General features: G+C 40.1%; 2 protein-coding genes across 2 annotated transcripts in view; both read right to left on the minus strand.

Annotated features, from left to right (window-relative positions):
- Positions 1 to 25,974, minus strand: part of SPACA1 (sperm acrosome associated 1) — a 208,680-nt gene that overhangs the window by 52,262 nt on the left and 130,444 nt on the right. The gene's annotated exons all lie outside the window — the stretch shown is intronic.
- The window catches only part of LOC309666518 (uncharacterized protein), a 138,111-nt gene continuing 118,307 nt past the window's right edge, over positions 6,171 to 25,974 (minus strand). The window contains exon 6 of the mRNA XM_082474002.1: positions 6,171 to 7,260. Within this exon, the coding sequence (XP_082330128.1) occupies positions 7,143 to 7,260 (118 nt within the window). The 3' untranslated portion in view covers positions 6,171 to 7,142. The remainder of the gene's footprint in view (positions 7,261 to 25,974) is intronic.

Raw genomic sequence — 25,974 nt, forward strand, 5'->3', positions numbered from 1 at the left:
GATCCCACATGCGGTGGAGCAACTAAGCCCGTGCGCCACAACTACTGAGCCTGCACTCTAGAGCCCGCGAGCCACAACTGCTGAGCCCGTGTGCTGCAACTACTGAAGCCAGTGCGCCTAGAGCCTGTGCTCCACAAAAAAAGAAGCCACCGCAATGAGAAGCTTGCGCACCGCAACGGAAAGTAGCCCCCGCTCGCTGCACCTAGAGAAAGCCCGCGCGCAGCAGTGGAAACCCAACGCAGCCAAAAAAAAAAAAAAAAAAAGAAAAGAAAAGAAAATCTAAGTGTACAAGGTGAGCTTCTGTCCATTCTTTTGAACTCAGTCGTTAGATTAGTATTCTTAGAGGAAAAAAGATGTAATGTTCTCAGACCTATTCAGTACACTGTACCAATGCTTGTTAGCTGTAGATTACTCAGTCTTTATGGATGTCTACAATGTGTCAGGCATTATTTCAGGTACCTGGTAACACAGTGGTGAGCAAAGCGGACTAGATCTGTGCCTTCATGGAGCTTCACACTGGTTGGGAAAATGGACAGTAAGCATATAAATAAATAAATACTATTTGATACTCATAAATACTATAAATAAAATAGAGTAAAGCAATGCAGTGGTATTCTGAATTAAAAGAACCTTAAAACAAAAACAGTGAAGGACTGAATGTCAATATTATGACATAGTATGAGTGTGTTTCGTGTTTGGTAATTGCAATCATTGTTGCTTTTGTTGTGGTCATCCATTTACAATGCTTGGTGTCAGTTTATTTATCTCATAAAAATAAAATACTGTGTGTGTGTGTGAGAAAACAAAAAACAGTAAAAGTTCTTTGAGAGCAAAAACCCCTGTCCTGTTTATCCTAAGACCCCTGGAGTCTAATGCTATGCTTGGTACTTGGTAGGTGTGCACATTTTTTCCCCCTTTAACAGTTATCGAATTAATTCAAAATGCATAAAATATAAGACATTAACTGAAGCAGGAATTTCGAAAGAAGGGATTAGAAATTCACGGACAAAGCTTAAAATCCTTGGCAGTCAAAATTCTAATGCAAATGGCAACAAGCACAGGGAAAGCACTTAGAGATGCTCTCTACCAGAGGATGGAGCTTCCGGTCTTCCTCCGATCAGGGCACGGCACAAAAACCTCATCATCATCTAAACCCCAGTACACTCTGTGCTCACAGGAAGGAAGGGAGCATCAGCTTTACTTTGACTCAGATTTATTATGGCAGGACACCCAATTGCTTCATTACTACTAGACATGAGGGAGATTCCAGGATGAAACCTAGGTGTTAAAAGCCATTTGATGCTGAACTTTCAGCCACACCTCCTGAGGGGTCAACAGAGACACCAAGTGGGGAAAGAAGTCATCCTCCCATAGACAGCAGGCTGCTGAACCAGCATGCCTTCCAACTCACCAATCGATAGCACATTACAGGAACAGGCAGAAAGAGGCCACAGGTTCAAGGAGGAGGTGTTAAATCATTTATTTTTTTCTTTGGGTTGTCGGTATTAGCTCCTACAGACATGTTTATTAGAGGAAGTAGGGTTTGATTGGTTTTGTAGATCTTAGTTGTAGTAAGATCGTGTGTTTGTGTCACGTTAGTCTCTATCTATTTTTAATAATAATTTTTTTAAATCTACAGTGTCCATAGAGCAGAGAAAATTTTTGCAAACTAATTAGGGCAGTATTTATATTGCGCTAGTAGTAGAAATTGTTCATTACAATTCAGGTTTCTTGTTTATTAGGATCATTAGTAGGAAATAACATCCTCACTTTTACAGGGCAGCCCTCTGTCATAGACAGAGCCCTGGGCCATGGGTCCTATATGCTCACTCATGCACTGGCTCTGTGACCACTGACTTCTTGGTCACATCTGGATTCAAATTTTGGCTCTTTTCTCTCTTAATTGCATGAGCTTTGGGAAATTACCCATCTTTTCTGAGCTTCTGCTGCCTCTTCCATAAGATGAGGATGACAATATGTACATCAAAGATTTTACGATAACTAAATAACAAAGCATATTAGTTTGCTAGGGCTTCCATAACAAAATACCACAGACTGGGTGGCTTAAACAATAGAAGTCTCTCACAGTTCTGGAGGCTGGAAGTCTAAGATCATGGTGCTAATAGGGCTGGATTCCTCTGAGGCCTCTCTTTGGTTTGCTGGTGGCCATCCTCTTGCTGCCTCTTGACATAGTCATTCCCCTGGGCACATGTGGATCACCAACCAGTGTCTCTTCCTCTTCTTATAAGGACACTAGCCATACTGGATTAGGGCCCCACCCTAATGGCCTCATTTTAACTTAATTACCTTTTTAAAGACCTTATCTCTAAATACAGTTACATTCTGGGAGTTGGGACTTCGACTGATGAATTTGGGGGGACACAACTCAGTCCATAACACAGTGTCTATAAGGTAATTAATAAATATCAGATTCCGTCCCCTTACCCTTCACAAATTAGGAGTTGTTCTAGATCAGCAGATCTCAAAGTGTGGCCATGGATCCTGAAGTTTAACAAGCTTCTTTCAAGGGCATTTGTGAGATCAAAACTATTGTCACAGTAATACTAAGATGGAGACATTATTTGCCTTTTTTTTCAATGTTGACTTTTGCACTGATGGTATTAAAGCAATGGTAGGTAAAACCATCAGCCCGTTAGTACCAGTCAAGGCAGTGGCACCAAACTTTGCTTGTAGTCATTGTCTTTTTCATGCATTCATGGTAAAAACAATTGCCAGCTTCACAAGAATGTCCTGGATGAAGAAGTCAGAGTTATTAATTTTGTTAAATCTTGATGCTTGAATATATGCATTTTTAATATTTTGTGTGATGAAATGGGATATGCACACATAAAGTATGTATGCCTCGTACTAAAGTACAATGGTTGTCTTGTATGGCTAAGGTGTGAGCTGACCTGGTGGCCATTTTCATGGAACACCAGCTTACACACTTGCCAACTTTGATTTGATGAAGTTTGACTTACAGACAAACAATGGTTATTGGGACACTGGTATTTGAGGACATTTTCTTGAAAATGAACTAGTGGACCTCTCAACTCAAGGGGAAAAAAACTATGTTTTTCAGTATTTGTTGCCAATAATAAAATTGGAACTATCAGGGAAAAATTGGAATTTTGGAAAACTCATATCTGCCATCATGAGCTTAACAACTTTCCAATGCTGAGAGATTTTCCTAATATGACTGGGGATGATATTTTAAAATGCAATTTTTAAAATATTATATGAGGAAATGTGCCAAGATTTGGAAGATCTGCATAACTTAGTGAAATAATATTTTCCAAATGACCAAAGTATGCTTTCAAAACCATGCATGGGTAAAAAATTCATTCAAGATAGAAGGTAAACCAGTAGATTTTAAAGTAAAAATTTATTGATTTGATTTCAGATTCTATATCTTGTTGAGCTTTGGTGCGGTATCAAAGAAGAATATCTACAGTTATGTGAAAACACTATTAAAATACACTTCTCTTTTCCAACTACATATCTGTGTAAAGTCACATATTTTTCATATACTTCAACCAAAACAACGTATCACAACAGTGATTGCAGATACAGGTGTCTATTAAGCAAGACATTAATTTACAAAAATGTAAAACAATGCCGTGTTTCTTTTTTCTTTTGAAATGTGCAATTTATTTTTATTTATTTATTTATTTTTAATTTTTTGGCCTCACCCTGAGGCATGTGGGATCTTAGTTTCCCCAACCAGGCATCCAACCCGCGGCCCCTGCACTGGAAGGCGGAGTCTTAACCACTGGACCACCGGGGAAGTCCCAATGCTATGATTCTTAATATACTTTTTTTTGCTTTGGAAAACATAGTTGTTTTATGATATTTATGTTACCACATGATGGGTTATTATTATTTTTAAATGAATTAATGCATATATATTTTAAACATCTCAGTTTTAACTTCTAATATAGCAAATATTTATAGGCATAACTCACATAAATAAGATTTCTTTAAGAGTTCTAAATTGTTTTAAAGAGTATAAATGGTTCCTGAGTCACGTCTTCTCATCCTCCCAAATACTGATAACTGCTGACGTAGATCAGTGTTTCCTAAGACACACTGCTGATCATACATGAGATGGTTCTAATGGGGGTACAGGTAAATGTTAAAAAATTTTATAACTCCAAATTTATTTTAAATTTTTATGCAAATGATACTGGCTTACCATTTTTTAAATAATTTTATAAAGTTTCCTCTTTTCATACATTTATTTATATTAAAAAAAATCAGTTTAATGGAAACACACAAAAATGGTGATGGTTGTATGTGAATGACTGAAGCGTGGGAAATCCTGGTTCCCAGAATATGTTTTCAAAAGTGTATATTGCGGGGCTTCCCTGGTGGCGCAGTGGTTGAGAATCTGCCTGCCAATGCAGGGGACACGGGTTCGAGCCCTGGTCTGGGGAGATCCCACATGCCACGGAGCAACTAGGCCCGTGAGCCACAATTACTGAGCCTGCGCGTCTGGAGCCTGTGCTCCGCAACAAGAGAGGCCACGATAATGAGAGGCCTGCGCACCGCGATGAAGAGTGGCCCCCGCTTGCCACAACTAGAGAAAGCCCTCGCACAGAAACGAAGACCCAACACAGCCATAAATAAATAAATAAATAAAAATTAAACTTTAAAAAGAATATCACCAAACATTCCGAGAAGCAACTGGCCCTGAATCTGATCAGGGACCACTTCTAATCTCTTAAAAAAAAAAAAAAAAAAAGTGTATATTGCATAGGCTTATTTTTTCTAACTTAGGTCGTCTCGCTCAACATTTTTACATATGAACGATACGAAGAAGCAGAATTTGCTTAGAAAACAAATTATTATCCCTGGCATTCAGACCACAAAGTTCCATTGGAGGCCTGGATAATTGGTTTGGCTTGGCTATCTACACTAACAATTTGAAGTGTCCATCTCATTCTGAGTTTTGTAGACTTAGTTCTAGTTACACAACAAGTAACATTACTTGGTGAAATAGAGACCATCACTCCCCAATTTACTTTAATCTCACCAACAAGCTATGTCAACCTCTGGGTTTCATTTGAACCAGGAAACATCCCAAACTCATGCTGTGTGGACCTTGCCTGATGATACCGCTCTTCACTTTCTAACTCCATGGACAGTGGCTTGGGAGCCCGTCTTGAGAAACAGGGGTGTCTAGGGGGTGAAGTGCTGAAGCCAGCATCAGGACACCTGATTTTGTCCTGAGGCCTGGACAAGTCAGCCTCTCCAGACCTGACTTTCCTTCTCTGCAAAACAAGGGTTTGAACTAAATGATCTTGCAGTTCACACAGCCAGACCCAGAAGAAGACTAGAAATAGCTTCTGGGGGAGCCGTTTGTCTCAGAGACCCTGAAGGGATGGGAACATCCACCCCAATGAGGTGCCGCTCAGGCCTCTGAACACCAGGCTGCCTTTACGGACTGGACTCCATTTCCATTTAGACTGTGTAACATAATTAAAGGAAAGGGGTGTATACGTCTGACCGGTGACAAGGCCTGGCTGCCTGAGCCCCAGGAACTGCGAGTTCTAACCTTGGCGCTGACGCTGTCTCGGGACACATCATGTACCCTTTCTAAAACCTAAATAGCTTCCGGCCCACAGCATTAGCCCATCTCTCAGGACTGTTGTGAGAAATAATTTCTAAAGATAGCACCGTAAAAGAGTTTGCAAAATGAAGTGCTAAACTGAAACTTGAGCAACACGCTGAGTATTCTTACCCCATGGAGCTAACTAATAAGTATAAATTTGCTATTAGTTGAAAAGTCTCCTTAAGAATATAACTACTTGATCAATACAACACCAGCAGCCTGGCAAATTAGCGTGAAGCCACAGGCCTGAGACCTGAAAGAAATTAAATTGGTGCTTGATACAAATTGGACGGTGAGCAAGAAGATTTCTGGAAATTTCGAATCTAGCCCATGAACCCAGAACCATATTCTACACCTTCAGGGCTGGGTGCACGTGATGACCGGTCCACATTGTGACACGTGTTACTCATACTATAGTAAATGTGCGGAGACTAACAAAAATGTTTTTTGTTAGCCCAGGAAATTCTAACATCTATCTGCAAGACTGACATGTGAAATGTGCTTTTATAATGGACTTGAGAAGCTATTTTACAAATGAAAATAAAAAGTGTTACCGTTATTACTCAAAATAAATTTATTGATACCTTTTTAAATAAGTTCATTTAAACTAGGCAATTTAAGAATTAACTAGAGGGAGGGAGGCGGGTGGGGAAAGACAGCGAGAGTGCTCAGTTTATTTGGATGCTAGTTTGTTTTTTTCCTCTAAGTCCTGTACAGGGCAACTTAGCAGGAGAATTGCAATACCTATGGGGATGAAGGTGTGTGTATGTGTGTGGACAACACCCACACAGAAATTGGGAAAGGAAAGCAGCTGGAATAGTCAATTGAGCTAGTCCTCCCTGGAGAGTTGCAGTCATTCGTCCACGGCTGGTGGGTCAGTTTTTCTGTTTACCTTTTCTTGGTGATGAAAGCTAGCCACAGCTGTCTTTAGGGCAGCCTCCTTCAAGGAAGTGCTTCAATGCTGGCATAAGGAAAAGTCTGAATGAATGAATTATAAGAGTTTTGGTCACCTCTGTGTGTCTGTATACTCCCTCTCTGCCTGCCTAGCACACCTTGCAAACCCAGCAACAGTCCGTCCTAGGACAGCAGCAGCCTGCCTTGATTGCCCTGTGTTCTTTTGCTGGATACAAAGGGTTAGTCATGGTCAGATTCCCTCGCCTCATTTCCATGGAGTTAAACTAAATGACAGTCTGGCACTCTGTCTTGTCTCTCTGAGTCAGCAGGAAATGGCAGCGCCACTGAGACCAATCTGAAGGGAAAAGGTACTTCCTGCTAGAACCAGCCTACCCAAACATTTCTTATTCCACAGGTAGTCAATGAAGTATTAATGACTTAGAGATTTAAAAGCCCCAAAACAAAGACCTTATTCCAGTCTTCACCTTCCAGGTTTGCCCTTTAGAGTACTTTGTACCTACAGGCAAATACAACTCGGGAAACAGACTCCAAATTAAGTTATCCCAGAGTCTGCGCCATCTGAGCACAGGCTTGATGACACAAAGGGAGCAGGGTCTCCTCTCCAACATCTGCTCTACCCATCCAGCAAAGGACCGAAGATGACTGTTTGATCTGTTGACAGGGTACGTTCCTCTTGCCCATTATTCCACTGCAGTGAGCTGAAAAACAGCAGTTCTTTGCCACTTGCCAGGCTGCGATAAAAGAAAAGAAAACTCAGGGAGGAGGAGAAAAGGGAATCAGATGCTCTGATTATCAACCAAGTACGCACACAAAGCTCTCTGTGGAAAGCTTCGTTCTTTTATGGGCGTTAAATAAGGGTCATTTTAACAGCTGTTACTCTGACACTACTTGTTGGCATCTAAAAATGTGTCAGAAGCTGTAATACAGACCAGGGATGAAACTTCCATTTTTTTCCCAAGGGTCTTCTCTTTTCTTCTGAAACCTAGTAACCCACAAATGATAACTTAATTCCTTGAGCAATGGAAATTAAGTCATTAGTCTTAATGTCCAGTTCACTAAAATGCATCAAATGACTAAGCATGTGATGCAAAATTGTCAGAGTGAGAGAAAATAACATACTTATATGTAATTTTTGAGAGGAGACAAATTGTTTGCAAGAAGTACCACCCCAGGCGCATTTAGTGAGTTTTGCTGGAGGGGTGGAGGTGGTGACTAGGTCCCCAGGGAATTTTTGTCTCCCTTTAGTCAGATGGTCTGTCTCTAAAACAGTACCCTGAGCAAACCGCCACCCTTCCATCAAAAAAAAAAAAAAAAAAAGAAAAGGAAGTCAGAACCAAAGGAAGAATTCCTAAAAGTTAGGAAATTGAATGTTTATTTTTGCTATTGTTTTCATACTAAATAGGAACATGAAAGAAATCTTTCACTCAGCAGCTGCATCTAATTTAATATGAAGCTCCCCAAAGAGGAGTGAACAGGATGAGGAGCCGTGAAACAGGGATGCTAATATTTTGTGAGGCATCTGGTACCGTTCCACCACCTAGAAATCTAAGAATCAAATTAGCAGATTCAATTCTGCCAGAGTGATCGAATTATTGTCAAAAGGATTTTGCAAAGCAGGCTCTTCCTTCCCAACATCTGCTCTACCTACCCATCCAGCAAAGGACCAAAAATGACCGTCTATTTGATTTGTTGAGAAGGGACACTTTGCCCGTTGCTGGTTGGTCCAGCTACATCCTGCACCTTTTATCATAAGATTCTTGGTTATTGAATCAGTCAACAGAGAACACAAACTAGTGCACCCATAGGTCCATATAGAGGTGATTTAAATATTTTATTTGAGTCATAAAATATTGAATTGTAAAATTTTTACATATTTTGTAAATATGTTAAAAGTGTGTCAAGATTTCAAGTGAACACCCAAGCATCCCCTCCAGCAAATAAATAAAAGCCGTCCTTTTTTTTTTTTTTTTTTGGCCATGAAAGGAAGAGTGATAAGGGTTACCCTGACATTCTACTCAGAAATTTTTAATCTGCTTGAGAAGTATAATTTAATCCTAAAAATTTGCAGAGGTTACTACCGAGGACTGCTGCTCATCCTTGCCCTACTATTGGAATCAGATGACAGATTGCTGGGCAAAATCTGTTAGGCAAAAAAGCTGAAACGAAAAGTTGCCAGGGGCTTGACTTGCCAATGTCTTGGGAGAGGTAAGGAATGAAAGAGCATTTATTTGTCTGGGATGGAATGTGTATGCTTTGGCCTTTTCATAGAGTAATTTCTCTTCCCTCCAACCAAAATGGAAGCTGGAGTTCCAGTGTACATCAATCATACTGGATTCGAAGACAACTGACTGGAAACTGACCAGTGAGGATGTGGCTTGTGTAGCTCAAATTTATGACGGTGCATCTGCTCTGAGTGGTGTCTTGATTGGAAGCCAGGAACTCTTCCGTCAGCCACATCCATATGCTATGCATGTGTTCACTGCTACGCACATTTTTTAAATTTAGCTCTTGTGGGTACATGTTATACACTTTTCCCCTGTACGTGATTTTCTAAAATATGCTTTAGAAAATATACACAATCTTTTTAAAGTCTTTGCTGACTCACTGGGGGTTCTTTTGAATGTTTTCCTTTTGAAAGCCTTGAGTTAAGTAGTCAAAAGTGTACAACTAAACCTCCTCTTGGTCTGCTAAGATCAAAACCTACTGCTTAGTCTAACGCAGCTATTATGTGATGACCCATTAGAAAATTTCTTTTTTTCTATTTAGAAGCAAACTATTGCTGTTTTTGGTGGACTATAAGTTGGTGAGAAAAGATAAGGAGACACTCATCGTGTCCAGGTTGGGGTCGGCTTATTTGTGAGTCTTCTAAACATGTTTCGTCTTAAAGTTTAGCCAAAGGACAGCAGAGGTTTCAATACTGCACTTGTCAGTACTGCCTAGGAAGTGTCTCCTTGAAGCCTGTGATGTAGGAGATGGAGACTCAGATATTTCTGGTTAAAAATTCAAGCAAATGTGTTACCCAGCAGATTAACTTCCACTGCTCTTTTTTTCACATGTCTGAGTAGTCAGTCAAAGTCATCACCCAGGTCAGGCGTTCCTGGAACAAGATTGAGAAATACAAACTCCACTTGTTGGCTGCAGCATTCCTGGAAGCCTGGGCTTTCATCCAGCGGACATTTAGTGATTAAATTTATCATCTTTTTGTACCTTGGAAAACAGTGTCATCATAACTGTGGATGTTTATAAATATGTTCTTATTTAGCATTTAAATGAGCACTTTTGAAACATTCAATTTGTGTTTCACTTGACCCTGAAATCAAAGTTCTATTTTTCTTCTCCTATATAGGCAGATAAGATGCCTGTGCTTTCTTGAGGTCCCGGACTATGCTTTCTTTCATTTTGATTTTTTCTTTCTCCTTCTTATTTTGCTTTCTCTATAGCATCTATACTCCTATGCAGACAGAAAGCATTCTTAATTAGTACCAAGCTTGAGATTTGGGAAACAATATTGATAGCTTCTGAATTCGTTTTCCTCTAATATTTTAAATTATTTGAAAAATACATCTAATAATGTAATGTGAAATACAGAATCTACATTTTTAGTATGTATTTGCATTCTTAACTGCTCTGAGGCACCCTTTAAGAGACAGACTGCATCGAACTTTTCAAAGGAATTAGGAGTGTTATTTGAAAAGTTGATACTTTTTGAGTGTGTGACAGCAAAATAATTGTATGACAGCAACATAATTGATTAATTCAATAAATTCAGCCTATAAAATGAGCCAGCTTGGAATATTATATGGAACAAACATCTAAATATTTCACGTTCAGCCAGTCATCTTATCGTATGGCCAGCCATGAATTAAAGGAGAAGAAAAATAACCCCCAAGAAATGGCTTTATAAAGCATATTTCTAGATGTCTTCCCTGAGGAAGAATATACCTTCTATTCAATCTAGCTGATATCTTTAGGGTCGCTGCATTTGATGAAATGATAAAGGGAAAAAACATTACAGGATTTTACCCAAGTCTGGGAGCCACTGAGAACTACACTTGAGACTGGATAACACGACACACTTCATGAATCTTTCTTAAGGCTGCTCTATAAACTCAACCATTTTCAAAGAAGCATTCAGAGTAGTATGAGACATCACATGCCTGACTAATAGTGCATTCCTATAGGGTCTAGTGACTCCCCCCTACTCTTCCCAAGTCAGACATAAATCCATGGTGCACACATTAACAGCCTGGCCATCTCTGCTCTTGAAAGCAGTAGTAATGCTGTGTATTTCCTTGTGATAAACGGTGAGAGACCAAGTTATCATTCACTTGAAAATCTTATCCAGCTAGAAGGAAGCCATTCGGTTTCTCTAAACATTCACAAACATTTGGTCTTATTCCACATTCACCTAAAAATCAGCCTTTTTCCTCCTAACGTGGAAGGCACATTGTCACTTAATGCTAGCCTGGTCCCTGTGATGGCTCTGTGTCCAACTCATCCAGCCAGTCACTGAGTCCTGCCTCTGCTTGCTCCTAATTTCTCTCATCACCCCCTTGTCACTGTGCCCGCTGCTTCTGGCTTATTTCGGACCCTCTTCATCCTGGATTACTGTCATACCCCCCTCTAGCCTACTTCTCTACTTAATCCTCCACGCTGCTGCCAGAAGGATATTTTTAACCTTCGATTCTGAAATAATTTTAGACTCACAGAGAAGTTGCAAAATCAGTACAGAGTTTCCGTATACCACTCAGCCAGCATCCCTTAATACTAATCTATGACCATAGTACAATTACCAAAGAATTTTTTTAACCAGACTCTAATCATGTCATTTCTTAGCTTAGAATCCTCCCACGGGTCCTTGGCACCTTCAAGACAGTGCAGATCCCTTGATGTGACTGCAGTGCCCTCCATAGTCTGATCCACTCAGCTTCCCTGCTTTTCTACCTGTGATGGTTAATTTTATGGTGACTTGACTGGGTCACGGGACGCCCAGCTATTTGTTTGAATACCAGATCTGAGTGTGTCTGTGAGGGTGTTTCAGAGTCACATTTGAATCTGTAGACTGAGTAAAGCAGATTGCCCTCCCCACTGTGGGTGGGCATCATCCAATCTGTTGGGCCTGATTCAAACAGAAAGGCAAAAGAAGGGAGAATTCACTCTCTGCACAACTGCTTGAGGTGTGACATTGGTCTTCTGCCCTCAGGCTGGGACTTATACCATTGGCACTCCTGAGGCCTTTGGACTCAGACTGGAACTACACCACTGGCTTCCTGAGTCTCCAGCTCCCAGACCACAGGTTGTTGGACTTCTCAGTCTCCATAATCAGGTGAGACAGTTCCTCATAATAAATCCCTCCTCCCCACCTCTCATGCATGCACACGCCCACAGTTCTATTTCTCTGCAGAACTCTAATACGCTACCCAAGCTCTACACACCTTCTGTAGGAAACTACACATAGTTTCTTGAATTTGTTCCGATTCCTCTGGGCCTTTGCACATACTGTTTTCTCTCCCTTGGATGCCCTTCATTCCACTCTCCACCCCCACTTTCCAAACCTTCCTGCTTTCATTTGACTAACACTGACCTGGCCTTCAAGAGTCTGCTCTGTCCTGTTCTCTGACTCAGCACCTATGCATCTGTTTGTCATCTCACTGTCATACTCTGTTATCATCTCTGCTCACCAGAGCCTCTCCTACAATTTCTAGGACAGTAGCTGCTAACCCGTAATGAGTTTTCAGTATATCTAGAGCAGAGGCCAGCAAACTCCAGCCCCCGTGCCAAATCCCACCCTCCTCCTGTTTTGCAAATAAGGTTTTGTTGGAACACAGCCATGCTCATTGATTTCTGTATTATCTGTGGCTGCTTTCACACTACAGTGGCAGAACTGAGTGGCTGTGACAGAAATTATATGGCCCACAAGTATAAAATATTTACTATCTGCTAAAAGAAAAAGTTTGTCAATCACTAGTCTAGTGCATAAACCAAGAATCGACTTCATTTTATATTTGATTATCAAAGGCAATGTGGGCTAGAAGTCAATGAATGGTTCTAAAAAAGACCTTTTTGCAGTGAATTAATTGTCATCATTATATATTAAGTGGAAATTGGCAAAGATGTTTTAAAATAACAATTTCCAGTGGTGGCAAGGGTACAGGAAACGGTCACCCTCACCCACTGCTGCTGTGAGTGTAAATTAGTACATTATTTCTGGAGGGCAATTTGACAATACATTTCCAAAGCATTAAAATACTGCATAACCTTTGTTCCAGAAATTTCACTTCTAGGAATTTGCCCTAAGGAGTAATCATAGATTTGCACAAGATATACTGCCTTGCTCACTGGAGCATTATTTCCAATATGGAGAAATTATACCAACTAAATACCACCGAAATAGCTAGAAGAAAAAAATGGTTAAATAAATTATATTTCATCAACAGCCTGGGAAATTACTTGTAGCCGTTTCAAATCACAGGAGAACATATATCAATATAGGGAAATCCTCACAATATAAAGTTTTAAAACTGTAAGTGAAGTATGATGCCATTTTGATTTTTAAAATATTATATGTAATACATGCACAGAAACAAACAAAAAGCCTAAAAGGAAATATGCATGAAGGATAACAGGAATTATTTCTATTATGTCTGATATTTATTTTCTTTGCTGTTCATCTCTGAATTTTCTACAATAAAGCTATATTACTTTAGCAATTATAGTTTTTTTTAGAAAGAAAAATAAGCAGTTCTCCCATTCCCTATGATTTGGAAGGATTTTCACTTTTTAAAATTACATAATTTCAAATAAAGCAGGTAAAATTAAAGATGCTCTTGCTGAATAGAGGTCAGGGGGTAAGAAATGCCTCTCCCCCACCATCCCCACATCAAGAGCATCAACACAAGGAGGCTGGAACACTGACCAGGAGAAGGAAAAATTGCTCCCTTGGGCACGTCACTATCGGGGTAATTTGTTGCCTGAGGTCAACTACTGTGAACCTTATACAAAGATCAGTGGCAAAAAAGGTTGAAATCTGTAAACTTTCAGGGGTCACAGGAATGGGATGGGATGTCCACCTGATTTCAAGCAACTGGTTTTATTGATTTTTTTCTCGCTTTCAGCTGGATGTGAAGTATTATGTAGACACAGTATTTGAAAACAGCCTCACACATAGTTGACCCTCCAACAGACAAGGAAAATTAAAATCTAGTAGGCCAAACAACTGCAGTGAATGGTGTGTGTGTGTGTGTGTGTGTGTGTGTGTGTGTGTGTGTGTGGTGGTAGGTAGAGGTGGGGAGCATTATGAGTGCAGATGGAATTTTCTAATTCATAAATCCGTGGACTTTTTTGTCTGTGGGTGAAAATTTGTATAGCCTTCATTTAAAAATCTGGTTGAAAAATTGGTCTATTTTCTAAACTGTCAAGTATTTCCTTCTTTGCCCTAAATCAATCCCTGCCACTCCAGCCAGGCCCTCCACATTGCCTCCTATTCCCTGTTCCTTCCTCTACCCTCCCTGCTTCTCCACTTCTGTACTTCCTCTTTCTAAAATACGCTGTGACTGTGGCCTGCTAAAATAGACAAGGGCGGGGTTTCTCAAAATGTGGTCCAGGTATCAGCTTCACCTGAAGAGCTTGTTTAAATGGCAAAACCCTAGAGCCCACCCTGGACAGACCAAGTCCGAATCTCTGAGGCTGGGCCCAAGGTTCTGTACCAGCATCAAGCTCCCCATCACCAAGCTGCTGCATAATAAAGTTTGAGAATTTCTGGTCAATGAGTGCCAGCATTTCTGGATCGATCCATTTTTACTGAGACTTTGGCGAGATGAAATGACTCAAAACATAAATGTAAAGGCTAAAATGCCAAGGACTGTTGAGGAATCTTTTTTAGGGAGGGGGTGGTACCTTTTGGCTTATTCTCTTCCTCACCCGCAAAAGCCACATCAGTTTGCCTTCAGTTAAGAGAAGCAATCATTCTCTTAGGGAGGAGAACAGGGCTGGTCCAAGGGGAAATTAACTAGTAAAGCCATATTAATTGTTAAGGTCTTTAAGAATTTTGCACTCTTGGAGTACTTGATCTTTAAAAATTTTCCTTGTTTTTAGCCCTAAAAGTATCAATTCTAAGTCCCAGAGGGATTACTTTTTACTTTACTACCCTACTTCTTTATTTGGAGTTATAAACCCATTCCTTAATCAATCCGCCCTTCAAAAAAATCTTTTGATTGAAATAACACCTTGACTGGGATTGCTGATTGGAGTTTTGTCTTTAAAACTTAATTTGAATGAATGTGTTGCTAGCTGGATAAGGTATGGCATTAAGTTTGGGGAAGCGGTATCCTTGTTTCTTCAATCTGATATGTAGTGATAGGCAAAGAGATCTCTTCTGGGGAGAAAAAAAATCTTTCATTTTCCCTTTCATTTGCATTCATATCCACATCAATTTCAAGTGCAGTAATTACAACTCTGCAACTATATTCTCAACCTCAGTCTACGTTTCTGGGGGGAAAAAATGGAACATATTGTAATGCCACATTATTTTAAATTGCCAGTAGAGTCCACTCCATATTCAACTCCCACGCAGTAACCCTTATCTAGCCAACATCTTACTTAATCTTGACGGTTTCAAAGGTGAGCTATTGCTCTTCATGAATATGACGGTTGACAAGGTACAGACTGCTGAGTTTGACCTTTTTTTTTTTTTTGGTAGGAAATATTCTTTATTCTTAAGACAGGTTAATCCAGTGACTGTCATGCAATGTGAACATTCTCATGACTAGATATCTTTGCTGATCCTATGATGTAATATAGAACATTGAGGAATTCCAGGTGACAGTCACAATTAGATAGTTCTGGCAGGGGAAACCAGGGAAACTAAAGGTCTGCTAGAGTCCCTAGGAAAGCAAAGGGTCGTTTCCAAGGAGGTCAGCTAAGAAGGGGCAAGTAAGTACAGTAGGTCTAAATAAGCAAGATGTCAGCTGTAGGGGTCATAAGATCTATACCTGTGAGCAAGGTTGAACTCTGATCTGCTCATTCTAACTTTGCTGTATGTTTCTTATACTAATTTATACTCTTTGCTGAACATGGACCATACTTAGCCCAAAGGTAATAGTAATAACAATAATACAATTTATTGAGCACTTGTTACGTTCAAACACTTTGCTTAGATTTTATTTTATTTAATTAATTTATTTTTTTAACATCTTTATTGGAGCATAATTGCTTTACAGTGGTGTGTTTCTGCTTTATAACGAAGTGAATCAGCTATACGTATACATATATCCCCATATCTCCTCCCTCTTGCATCTCCCTCCCATCCTCCCTATTCCACCCCTCCAGGTGGTCACAAAGCACAGAGCTGATCTCCCTGTGCTATGCCGCTGCTTTCCACTAGCTATCTGTTTTACACTTGGTAGTGTATATATGTCCATGCCACTCTCTCACTTTGTTCCAGCTTACCCTTCCCCCTCCCCGTGTCCTCAAGTCCATGGCTGGGTTTGATCTTAATAGGAGTTGAAAGATATTCATCAGACTCTTGCCTCTCTAAGGTTCTGCAGCAGATAACAAAATTTTAAAATGCTCCATTTAAAAGACTGAAGATTGACAAGCTCACAGCTATTCCCATTTTCTTCCTTCAGAGGACATTTTGGTATTGCTCTGACAGAAACACCTCTGCAAATGAGGGTATGGTAAAAGCTTTGCCTAATAAACTATAATGCTTCCAGACTCCCAGGTCAGAGAGAAGCGCTACAGTTTCTGTTGCCCTGTAAATGTGACAAGCTGTGATGGGAGCTTTTGCTGTTCATCCCTGAATTATAAATTCATCTTTGGTGAAGACACTGCATTAATAGGGTTCTGCTTCTGCGTATGTATGTGTATATGTTCTGTCTGTATGTGTATGATCATTAAAAGGATGGTATTAAAAAGGAATGGAGGTACTCAAACACTATTTATATCAAATGTTGTAACATACAGGAATTTTCAAACATTATAGACCCCATGACATGTTAAGTACATGATCAAGGTTGTGCTTGTGCACATGTGTGTGTGTGTGAAGTGTTTAAAATTCCAGACATCTGATACTAACAAATGCTTTTCTGATCCTCCACTAGGAAAATGAAAAGACAATTTTCTGGTTGCTTTGTCCCTGGATATGTATATATACAGTGGACTGTGGGGGGGGGGCGTTATTTTCAATTTCAAGCCCTTTATATAGAGCCATCAAATCTTCAAATTCTGGTGAAGTGGGAGCAGTTAGTGCTCTAATATGTATAGTCAATCAAAAATGAGATTACATTGGGAAGTTTTACGGCTTTCTGAAATTGAGGAAAGTCAGGAGATGAGAAGAGGTGAGGTGGGGATGGTAGAGAACTTTGAACTCTGAGTGCTCAGGGCATTTTACATGAACATGTGCCTGCCAGCAGGAGCCCCAGAGCTTTCAGGAACAGCTTAAGCAATAAACAACTCTCAAACACAGACTCAAAGCAAACTTGACAGACAAGATGCCAGCCCAAGACAAACAAGACTAAATTTAACAGGCTATAAAATACTATATTTGGTTTCAAAAAATCAGTTAAACAAATATAGGCTGGAAGAGACTTGACTAAATGGCCATTCACTGGAAGGATATCTGAGACTTATACTTGGCCACAACTTTAACATAAACTGATAATGACAGTAAGAGGGTGGCAATTTACAATTTTATAGGAGTCTTTGGTTGACTTATATTATCTCATTCAATCCTCCCGAAGATGTGAGATAAGTGTTTTAATCCCTAAGTATAAAGATTCAGAAAACTAAAGTTAGGAAAGAGTAAGAGCCTGTTTCTGAATAACACACCTAGAACCCAAGAGGTCAATGAACTAGAAGGCAGGATAGGGAACTAAAATTTATTGAACACCTATTATGCACTGAGTCTTTATATATAAATACATGTATATAAATGGACATATATATATCTTTGTTTATATATTAATTCATTTAAACCTCAATACAATACTATAAAATGGTCAGTGTTGGTTCCAATTTGTAGATGAAAAAATTGAGGCTCATATACTTGCTTAAAATCATGGTAATAATAAGTGGTTGTAATGGGCTGAATGGTGTCCATCAAAAATATCAGGTCCATAGAGGCTGTCATACAGAGTGAAGTAAGTCAGAAAGAAAAACAAATACCATATGCTAACACATATATATGGAATCTAAAAAAAAAAAAAGAATGGTTGTGAAGAACCTAGGGGCAGGAGAGGAATAAAGACGCAGACATAGAGAATGGACTTGAGGACACGGGGAAGGGTAAGGGTAAGCTGAGCCGAAGTAAGAGAGTGGCATCGACATATATACGCTACCAAATGTAAAATAGATAGCTAGTGGGAAGCAGCCGCATAGCACAGGGAGATCAGCTTGGTGCTTTGTGAACACCTAGAGGGGTGGGATAGGGAGGGTGGGAGGGAGATGCAAGAGGGTGGGGATATGGGGATATATGTATAAGTATAGCTGATTCATTTTGTTATACAGCAGCAACTAACACAACAATGTAAAGCAATTATACTCCAATAAAGATGTTAAAAATAAAATAAAAAATAAAAATATACACTATGCAAAGTAAAAAAAAAAAAAAAAAAATCAGGTCCACATCCCTGCAACCTGTGAATGAATGTTACCTTATTCGGAAAAGGGGTCTTTTGCATATGTGATTAAATTAGGGATCTTGAGATGAGGAGATAATCTGAGATAACCAGGATGGATCCTAAATGCTATCACAACTGTCCACGTAAGTGAGAAGCAGAGAGAGATTAGACATCACACACACAGAGGAGAAGGTAAACTGAATACAAAGCAGAGAGAGATGTAGCCATGAGCCCAGGAATGTCAACAGCCCCCAGAGCAGGAGAGGCAAGGAAGGATTCCCTCGCAGAACGTCTGGAGGTCATGCAGCTTGGCCAATACCTTGATTTCAAACTCTAACCTCCAAAACTGTAAGGAAAGACATTTCTGTTGCATAAAGCCACCCAGTTTGTGATAATTTGTTACAGCAGCCCAATACAGTGCTGGAGGCGAAGTTAAAACCCATATTTGCTAGACTGTAAAATCCATATTCTTTGTATTCCGGAGATCCTAAAGAAAGAAGATTGTGGGAGTAGGGGGAAGGTTGAGGAAGAGGGATAAGGCTAAAAACTGTCTTTAAGTAAGATATCCAGGGCAGAAATATGGAGAAATAAGAATGTTATATACCTTCTAAATAAATCAGTCCCCCCAACTGCACCTTCAAGAAGAAGAAACAACAAGACCTAGAAAGACAAACCTCAAAGACAAAGAGCAAATCTCAAACTAAATATGGGTTCAATTAATACATATAATTTTAAAACCAAAGGAGAAAAGCAAATTAGCAAGAACTAAGAGAAGAAATCTAATAACAAGCACAAAGCTCACAGCAAGAATAAACTAACATACTCATGGTTTAAAAAGAGGCCTGGGGGAAATGATAACTGTAAAAGAATATACCAACATACTAAAAGGTTCCATGAATGCTGGGACCCCTATAGAGGAATGAAAACATCACCTATAAAGAGACCCACCACAGCAGCATAAAGAACTACTTATGTATTAGAGGAACCAGCACGGCCACTCCCACGCAGAGCAAAATTACACACAGATGCTAACACAGGAAAAGATGATGGACTTAAAGAATTATTTTAATGTGGAAAGAGGCCCAAGCCCAGACGCATGATTAGACTTGTTCTGTTTATTTCTAGAGGTCTCAACCACACTAATGAGAGGGAAATGACGAGAAAGCCATTTGGCTCAATGAAAGGAAGAAATTTTAAACAACCAGGACTTCTCAGCAATGAAATAAACCCCCTTGTGTGACAGTGGCCTACCCCATTATAAGAAACGTGACAGTGGAGGCTGGGTGACCGTCTGTCAGAGATGCTGTAGATGAGATTTCAGCATCTCTAAATTTTAATATCTCTTCCAACTCTAGGAAACTGATTTTTTAAAAAAACTCATAAATTATAAAAAATAATTCATAAAAATATTTAAAGGATGTGATGATGTTTATTTCTCTAAAGAGAATCAAGATATAATTTAAGTTGAAATCTAAATTTACCTTAAAACACAATAGTGGCTAATCAAAGTTCTCAAATGGATATAGTTAACATGTTTCAATGAAATTTAACATGTAAGTAGAAGTTAAATAGCTATTCAACTACACTCATGGAATCTACATTTGGCAGAAGCATTGGAAGTCATAAGACTTCTTGGCTAGCAGCACCCGAGGATACAGTGAAGAGGTGGAAACAGGTGGCCATTTGGAGACAGAGGTCTGAATTAAAGGCCAAAGCCTCAACTTCCTAGCTCTTAACAGGGCGTTTAACCCCCCAGAGCTTCAATGTCCTCCACATTAAATGGGGATAAATACTAGTCATCATAACTCACCAGTTGTTGTAAGAATCTAATGAGAAAATGAGTATGAAAGTGCTTTGTAATCAGTGCTATGTACACGAGTGATTATTATTATTAGGACTTAAAATCCTCACTATCTTTTGATGTCCTTATAACTCATAGCTATAAGCCTTAGGTTGGATTGGCCCTGACCCTGGGACAGGGATTTGGGTTCAAGTGGTTTGTTTGGACAGTGATCCCAGAAAGCTCTAATAGGAGAGTTGGGAAGTGAGACAGGAAAGGGAAGATAGTCAATATGGGTGCGTCTTACCGAACAAGTTACTGCTGCTGGGGGTAACAGAGGTGCAGTTCTGGTGAGGACCTCTGGGAGGCAGCATAGAACACACTTGAGTGGTGAGGAAGCTACCGCCTTGCTCCAGTTCCCATCAGTCTTTGGTTGAGGTCCGCTCTTAGGGCGCTAGCTCTCCATGTTTCTGACCTGCTCCAGCAGTCAGAGAAAGCCCACAGGCAAAGAGGCACAGGGGCATGGTGCAGGAGTCATTGGGTCTGCACGCTCCCATATGGGAAGCCCAGGAGAATATGCACAAGGCACCCACAGCATCCTCTCCATGCTCTTATATTCATTTGGATAAAACTCAAGCACAAAGAAGTGTTAAGACTTGGCTAAAAATATACAATTGCAAATCAAAGACATATATCCCAACCTAGTGAGCTACTCAATTACAAAGACTGTCAAATTTCACCTTATATGAATCAATTCATCAGAAGCTTGTGGTCTTCTTAAAGGCCATGTGCATAGGATTTGACAGTATGACAATATTTTGGCATTTTTTAGACCAAAGGAGCATCAGCTTGAGAAATATGGAGCTAGGAGAAGTATGAAAAGACAAAATCAACACTGAATGGCAAAGAAGAATGCAAATATTTGTCAGAAAGGTAAAGGCATCATAGTTCAGATTGGAGATACTCATCAACCAAAGCCTGCCCTTAGCCTGCCTGTCTCCACCCGCACTCCACCTCCCATCTTGGTAAATAAAGATCTTCGGAAATTCACAGAGGAGATTTCACCCATGTCTAGTTCTGCTCTTCCTTTTCCGGGCACATCTTCCATCATGTGGTCTTGCAGAGCATCGTTTTCTCTTTCCAGGGGCCAGCCCTGACCTGCGTGAGACAGTACGCTAATCCTCACTTATCTCAGCTGTAAAGTATGATCTATTACAGCACTAGCCTGTCAGTCAGGCTTCTTAATGGTGCAAGGAGTGGGATTCGGTTCAGCAATCTACTGTGAGGTGTAGGACCTGGGAGCACCTTCGTTCTGAGCATTTGATGTCATTGACTTCCAGTGTGGCCTTTGAGCAAGTCATTTAACCTCCTTGGCTCAGTTAACCATATGGAAAGTGAACATGATAATATCTCACAAGGGCATTGTGAGATTACTCAATGTTTTTAAAGTGCTTGGGAAATGGAAGGCCCTGGGACGTGCCTCACAATGTCATTAATCATGTAACCAGTTGAATTCAGGCAGCTGGACACTTAATAGAACTCTTAGCTTCCTAGATAATTTCACTGCAATACCTCACAAATCATGAAGCTTCAATCTGAGAATTTGAATGATGAATTTCACACCACAGTGGAGGACTCAGAATTTTTCAAGTGTTCAACATTTGAACTGCCCTTTCATAGACTCTGTTTCTTCCTTTCTCAAGAGCAGAAAATTATTCAAACACTCATTCTTTTACTTTGAGAGCTATACCTCTTCTTTAAGTACAATGGGCTTTTTCTTGTCTTCATCTTCTCTGTCGCTTTGGGTTTTTACTCAGTCATTCAACAAACACTCATTGAGCCTGAGCTATATTCCAGGTACTCTGCTAAGTGTTAGAGATAAAAACACAAGTAGGACAAGATTGCACCTTGGAGCAGCTCCCAGTCTGGAAAGGAGAAACAGACATATTCACAAAGAATTACAAAGGAATCTCACACTCCAAAGAGCTATGGAAACCCAGATGAATTTCTAAACTATGTGTCAGGAAGTGAATACCTGAGTTCCCTCCAGGAATGACTTCCTCCTTCTTGAAACCTCTTCCTTAAATTCCATATCGCACGTCTATCCTAGTTCTATTACTACCATTGTTCTCCTTCATCAGCCACTCTTTTCCCTTCAGTTTCTCAAAGGCAGGCAATTCTCTAAGGTTCTACACTTGATGTGCTTCTCTCTTTACCTTCCTTTCCTCAATACCACTTCCCTCCCCCAATGTCAGGGACTGTTAGAAGTGCACCTCTACCTGAAACCTCCACAGACCCATTGCCTTCCATTCCAGGCTCTTTATGAGTGTCAAAGTGAACTCAAGAAATGTGCCATGTTGAAGTTTAAATGCACTGAAGGTACAGCTTCTCGCTCGTGAATGTGGTTTTACAGGACAAGAACATGCATTGAACTGTGGAATTTTGATGCTAGGTGGGTTTCCAGGACCTTTATGAAGGGGATCTGGAAGTAGGGTTCTAAAGCGTGCCCAAGATGCTAATTTGAAAGCTATTCCAGGTTACAAAAAGTGACCTGAGCAAAATTATACCATCTAGATTTGGAGATGACGAATGAATCTGGGGAGTAGAAAGGTGCCTTGGACACAGAAAAAAGGAGTGTGAGACCATGCCAAGCTCTGAAGATGAGGAAAGGCTAAATTCCATTAAAGACCGTGGGACTAGACTGAGACTTGCTAGAAGAAAAAGTATTCATTGCATGAGTATTTTAAGAAAACGAAAGTTGCCTCATTGGACTAGACTAGAAAGAAGAAAGAGGAGTCAAGAGGTGGAGGAGGAGAAGGCTGAAATAATTGGCACAGGAAATGGGGGAATGTCAGGAGGAAAGCGCCTTCTGGGGACCTGAAAGCAGGGTCAGCTTTTTTTTTTTTTTTTTTTGGCTGCACCACATGGCGTGTGGAATCTTAGCTCCCCGACCAGGGATCAAACCCTTGCCCACTGCAGTGGAAGCGCAGAGTCTTAACCACTGGACCACCAGGGAAGTCCAGGGTCACCTTTTCTAGGCTGATCCTCGTTGATGCTGGAAAGTGTTAGTTTGAATGCCGTTAAACATGACCTATTGGCAAGGATGTTAAGTGAGCCCCAATATGAGCAAGAGAAGAATCCATGGTTAGTTATGGGGATTAAGTGGCCTAGAGGGATCCAATCTCTTTGCAAAGAGGCCCTTTTTCAGCAGCTCATCATTTCTGTCTCCAGATCGGTTCACGTCTCCACCACTGTCTTCTGAGGTATTGACCATCACTGACAAGCCAGGCATCGATGCAGACTCTTCACAAACACTGCTGTAAGTACCAGAAGGTATGTCCCCATTTGAATTTGATGGGGTAAATTCCAGGAGAACTAGGGACCACCGTGCTGTGGCTGAAGGGTCTCAGCAGGTCAGGAGCACAGATTGTGTCAGGCGTTTGGCCCACTTCATAACCTCTTTCCTTTCAGTGTGTGTGTTCGTAGCCAGCCATAGCAAGCAGCAGGGCAGGAACTTGTTTTGTTCCTCGGTATTAAATTGCCTTGGCTAATCCCCAAGGGGCACCAAATGTCATGGTGATCAGATTTGTCACCACCCAGAATCAATTCTTGGTCATTTACTGGGGACTTGGGAAATATATAGCTGAGATAAATTAAATCCAAAGTTAATCTCAAGCCTTTTATAAGCCAGCGGTTATAAATACTTGCCGACAAAATTCTTTACCAGAACTTTTTTGACAAAGGTGAGTTTCCTCCATTGCCCCCTTATTTTATTTCCTCCAAGCTGTACTAATGAACTGGGCAAAAATTTAATAAAGGGTAGAGGATGAAGCAAGCCTCTGAAAAGTCAAGTGCTGTCTCTCCCTGGAAATAGAACTCTTTATGACAACTTCCCTCCAGAACCTGAAAACCAATTATGGCCATTTTTAAAGAGGGTCAATTAGTTAAGAATAGAGTTCATCAGTAAGAATGTACTGAGCCCCAGAGGGTGCTAGGCGCTTCAGAAACAGGCCAGTTGTTGTGTCAGTGTCCTCTAGCATCTGAGACAAGATGACTTGTATAAAAGATGATTTTCCAGTACTCAAACAGGGCCCATCTTGACAAATGGTTGAGGCAGCAAAGGGGGTCTTTGGTCCCTCCCCAGATTTTCCTGCATTCGTGTTCTGGGCTGATGTCAACAAGTCTTTCCAAAGTTTTTTCTTAACCAAGGTGATTAGAATTTAAGGTGTGATCCCTCCTGGGAAGGGAAAATGTGAACTCAGAAAACTATCAAGACCCAAGTAGGGTAGAACCATGAACTGACAAGCAATGGAGTTGATATTTTGGTCTTTAATTCCACCATGTAGATGAGGTTAGCATGGCCCCAGCAGCTAGAATTGAAGGGAGAGAACTCTGCAAGAATAGGCATGTTATAAGAAGCTCACCCCACCTTCTCCTCCGTATCAAGATCATGGAATTTTTTGCGGGGAGGGGGTGGGATGTAGGTGAGTTGGTGGCAGTGGGCAGGCACTGCCCTCGACCCACTCAGCACCATGGGAAGGGTGCCCTCCCCCTTCCCCCGTATCTTTGTGAGATCATTCCTAACACTTGGTCTCAAGGCATATACATATTAGATTTGATGTTAAAATCATTTCAGATTGATCAAGGACACACTCAACTGACAATGCTCTCTGTAACAGCTTTCTGTCGCCGGGTGTCAGACTGCATTTCCTGCCTATTTCAACACCAAACATCAGGTGTGGTTGCCACTACTTCCACCAAATTCCAATTAGTTCATTTTGAAGGATACCACCCATGGGTAGGTACATAGGGAACCTAACTTTGAAGTTAGGACTTCTCTAAACCATGCTGGTTTAAAATCCCAGGGAATTCCTTTTTGCAGCAGACCTCCTAGGGTGTTTTTACACAAGGAAATGAAAAATTAAATTACAGTATAAGGTATTCAACTGATTTCCCTGGGTGGTTTGATTGGGAAGAAATGTACTACTGTGAAAATTTCATCTATCACAGGCTTGTAAGATTCATCTCTTTCACTTCTAAACTCACATAGGCTATTCAAAAACCTCAGATTGAGGGCATCTTATTTGCTATTTACTATTTGGGAAGAATACATTTTATTAGATTCTCCATCCATGTTTTTAAAAAGTTATTTGTTTCAAATATGTGTTCATAACCTTTTTTACTTTGATCTGAATTTTAGTTTAATCCTTATAAGTAGATATTGTATGTCCTTGGTACAAAATTTGAAAAGTATGAAATGATGTATAGGGAAAAGTAAGTCTCTTTACTCCTCTGTCCCCCAATCACGCAATCTCAGAGGCAACTACTGCTACTAAGTTTTAGTTGTGCTTCTAGATGCATTCCAGGCAGATTTGTCAAGTAGGTTTTTTAACACAAATGGTAGAATGTTATACAAGGTGTTCTATACCTTACTTTTTTCATTTAACAGTATACCTTAGAGAGCCTTCCATATCAGTGCATTCTCTTTAACTGCTATAGAACATTCCTTTCTATGGCTATACCAAAATTTATTTAATTAATCCTTTATTGATAAAAAAAAAAAAAAAACACCTAAAAAATTTAGGTTGTGTCCAACCTTGTGCTAATACAAACAATACTGGAATAAATAGGTCACTTCACAGAAGCTGAGTATAACTGTAGGAGAAATATTTAGAAGTAAATTGCTGGGTCAAAGGGTGTATTCGGTTTTTAATTTTAATAAATATTGCAAATTGCTTTCCATAAAGTTGTAACAACATGAGCAGCATAGGACAGTGCCTGTTATCCACCCCTTGAGCACAGAATGTGTTATCAGAGTGTATTATCAATTTTTTAAAATATTTGCCAACGTGATAAGTGGAAATTGATATCTCTTTGTAATTTTATTTTGATATTTTTCTTAACATAAGTGAGACTGAGCTCCTTCCCATGTATTGTAGAGCCGTTTGGACTTCCTTTTCAGTCAACTGCCTTCATATCTTTTGCTAGTTTTCCAATGGAGTTAGGTCTTTCTTTTACTGATTAATTAGTTCTTTACATCAGGAAAA

Source organism: Balaenoptera physalus, assembly GCF_965194825.1.
Source record: "Balaenoptera physalus genome assembly, chromosome: 9".
Classification (NCBI taxonomy): Eukaryota; Metazoa; Chordata; class Mammalia; order Artiodactyla; family Balaenopteridae; genus Balaenoptera; species Balaenoptera physalus.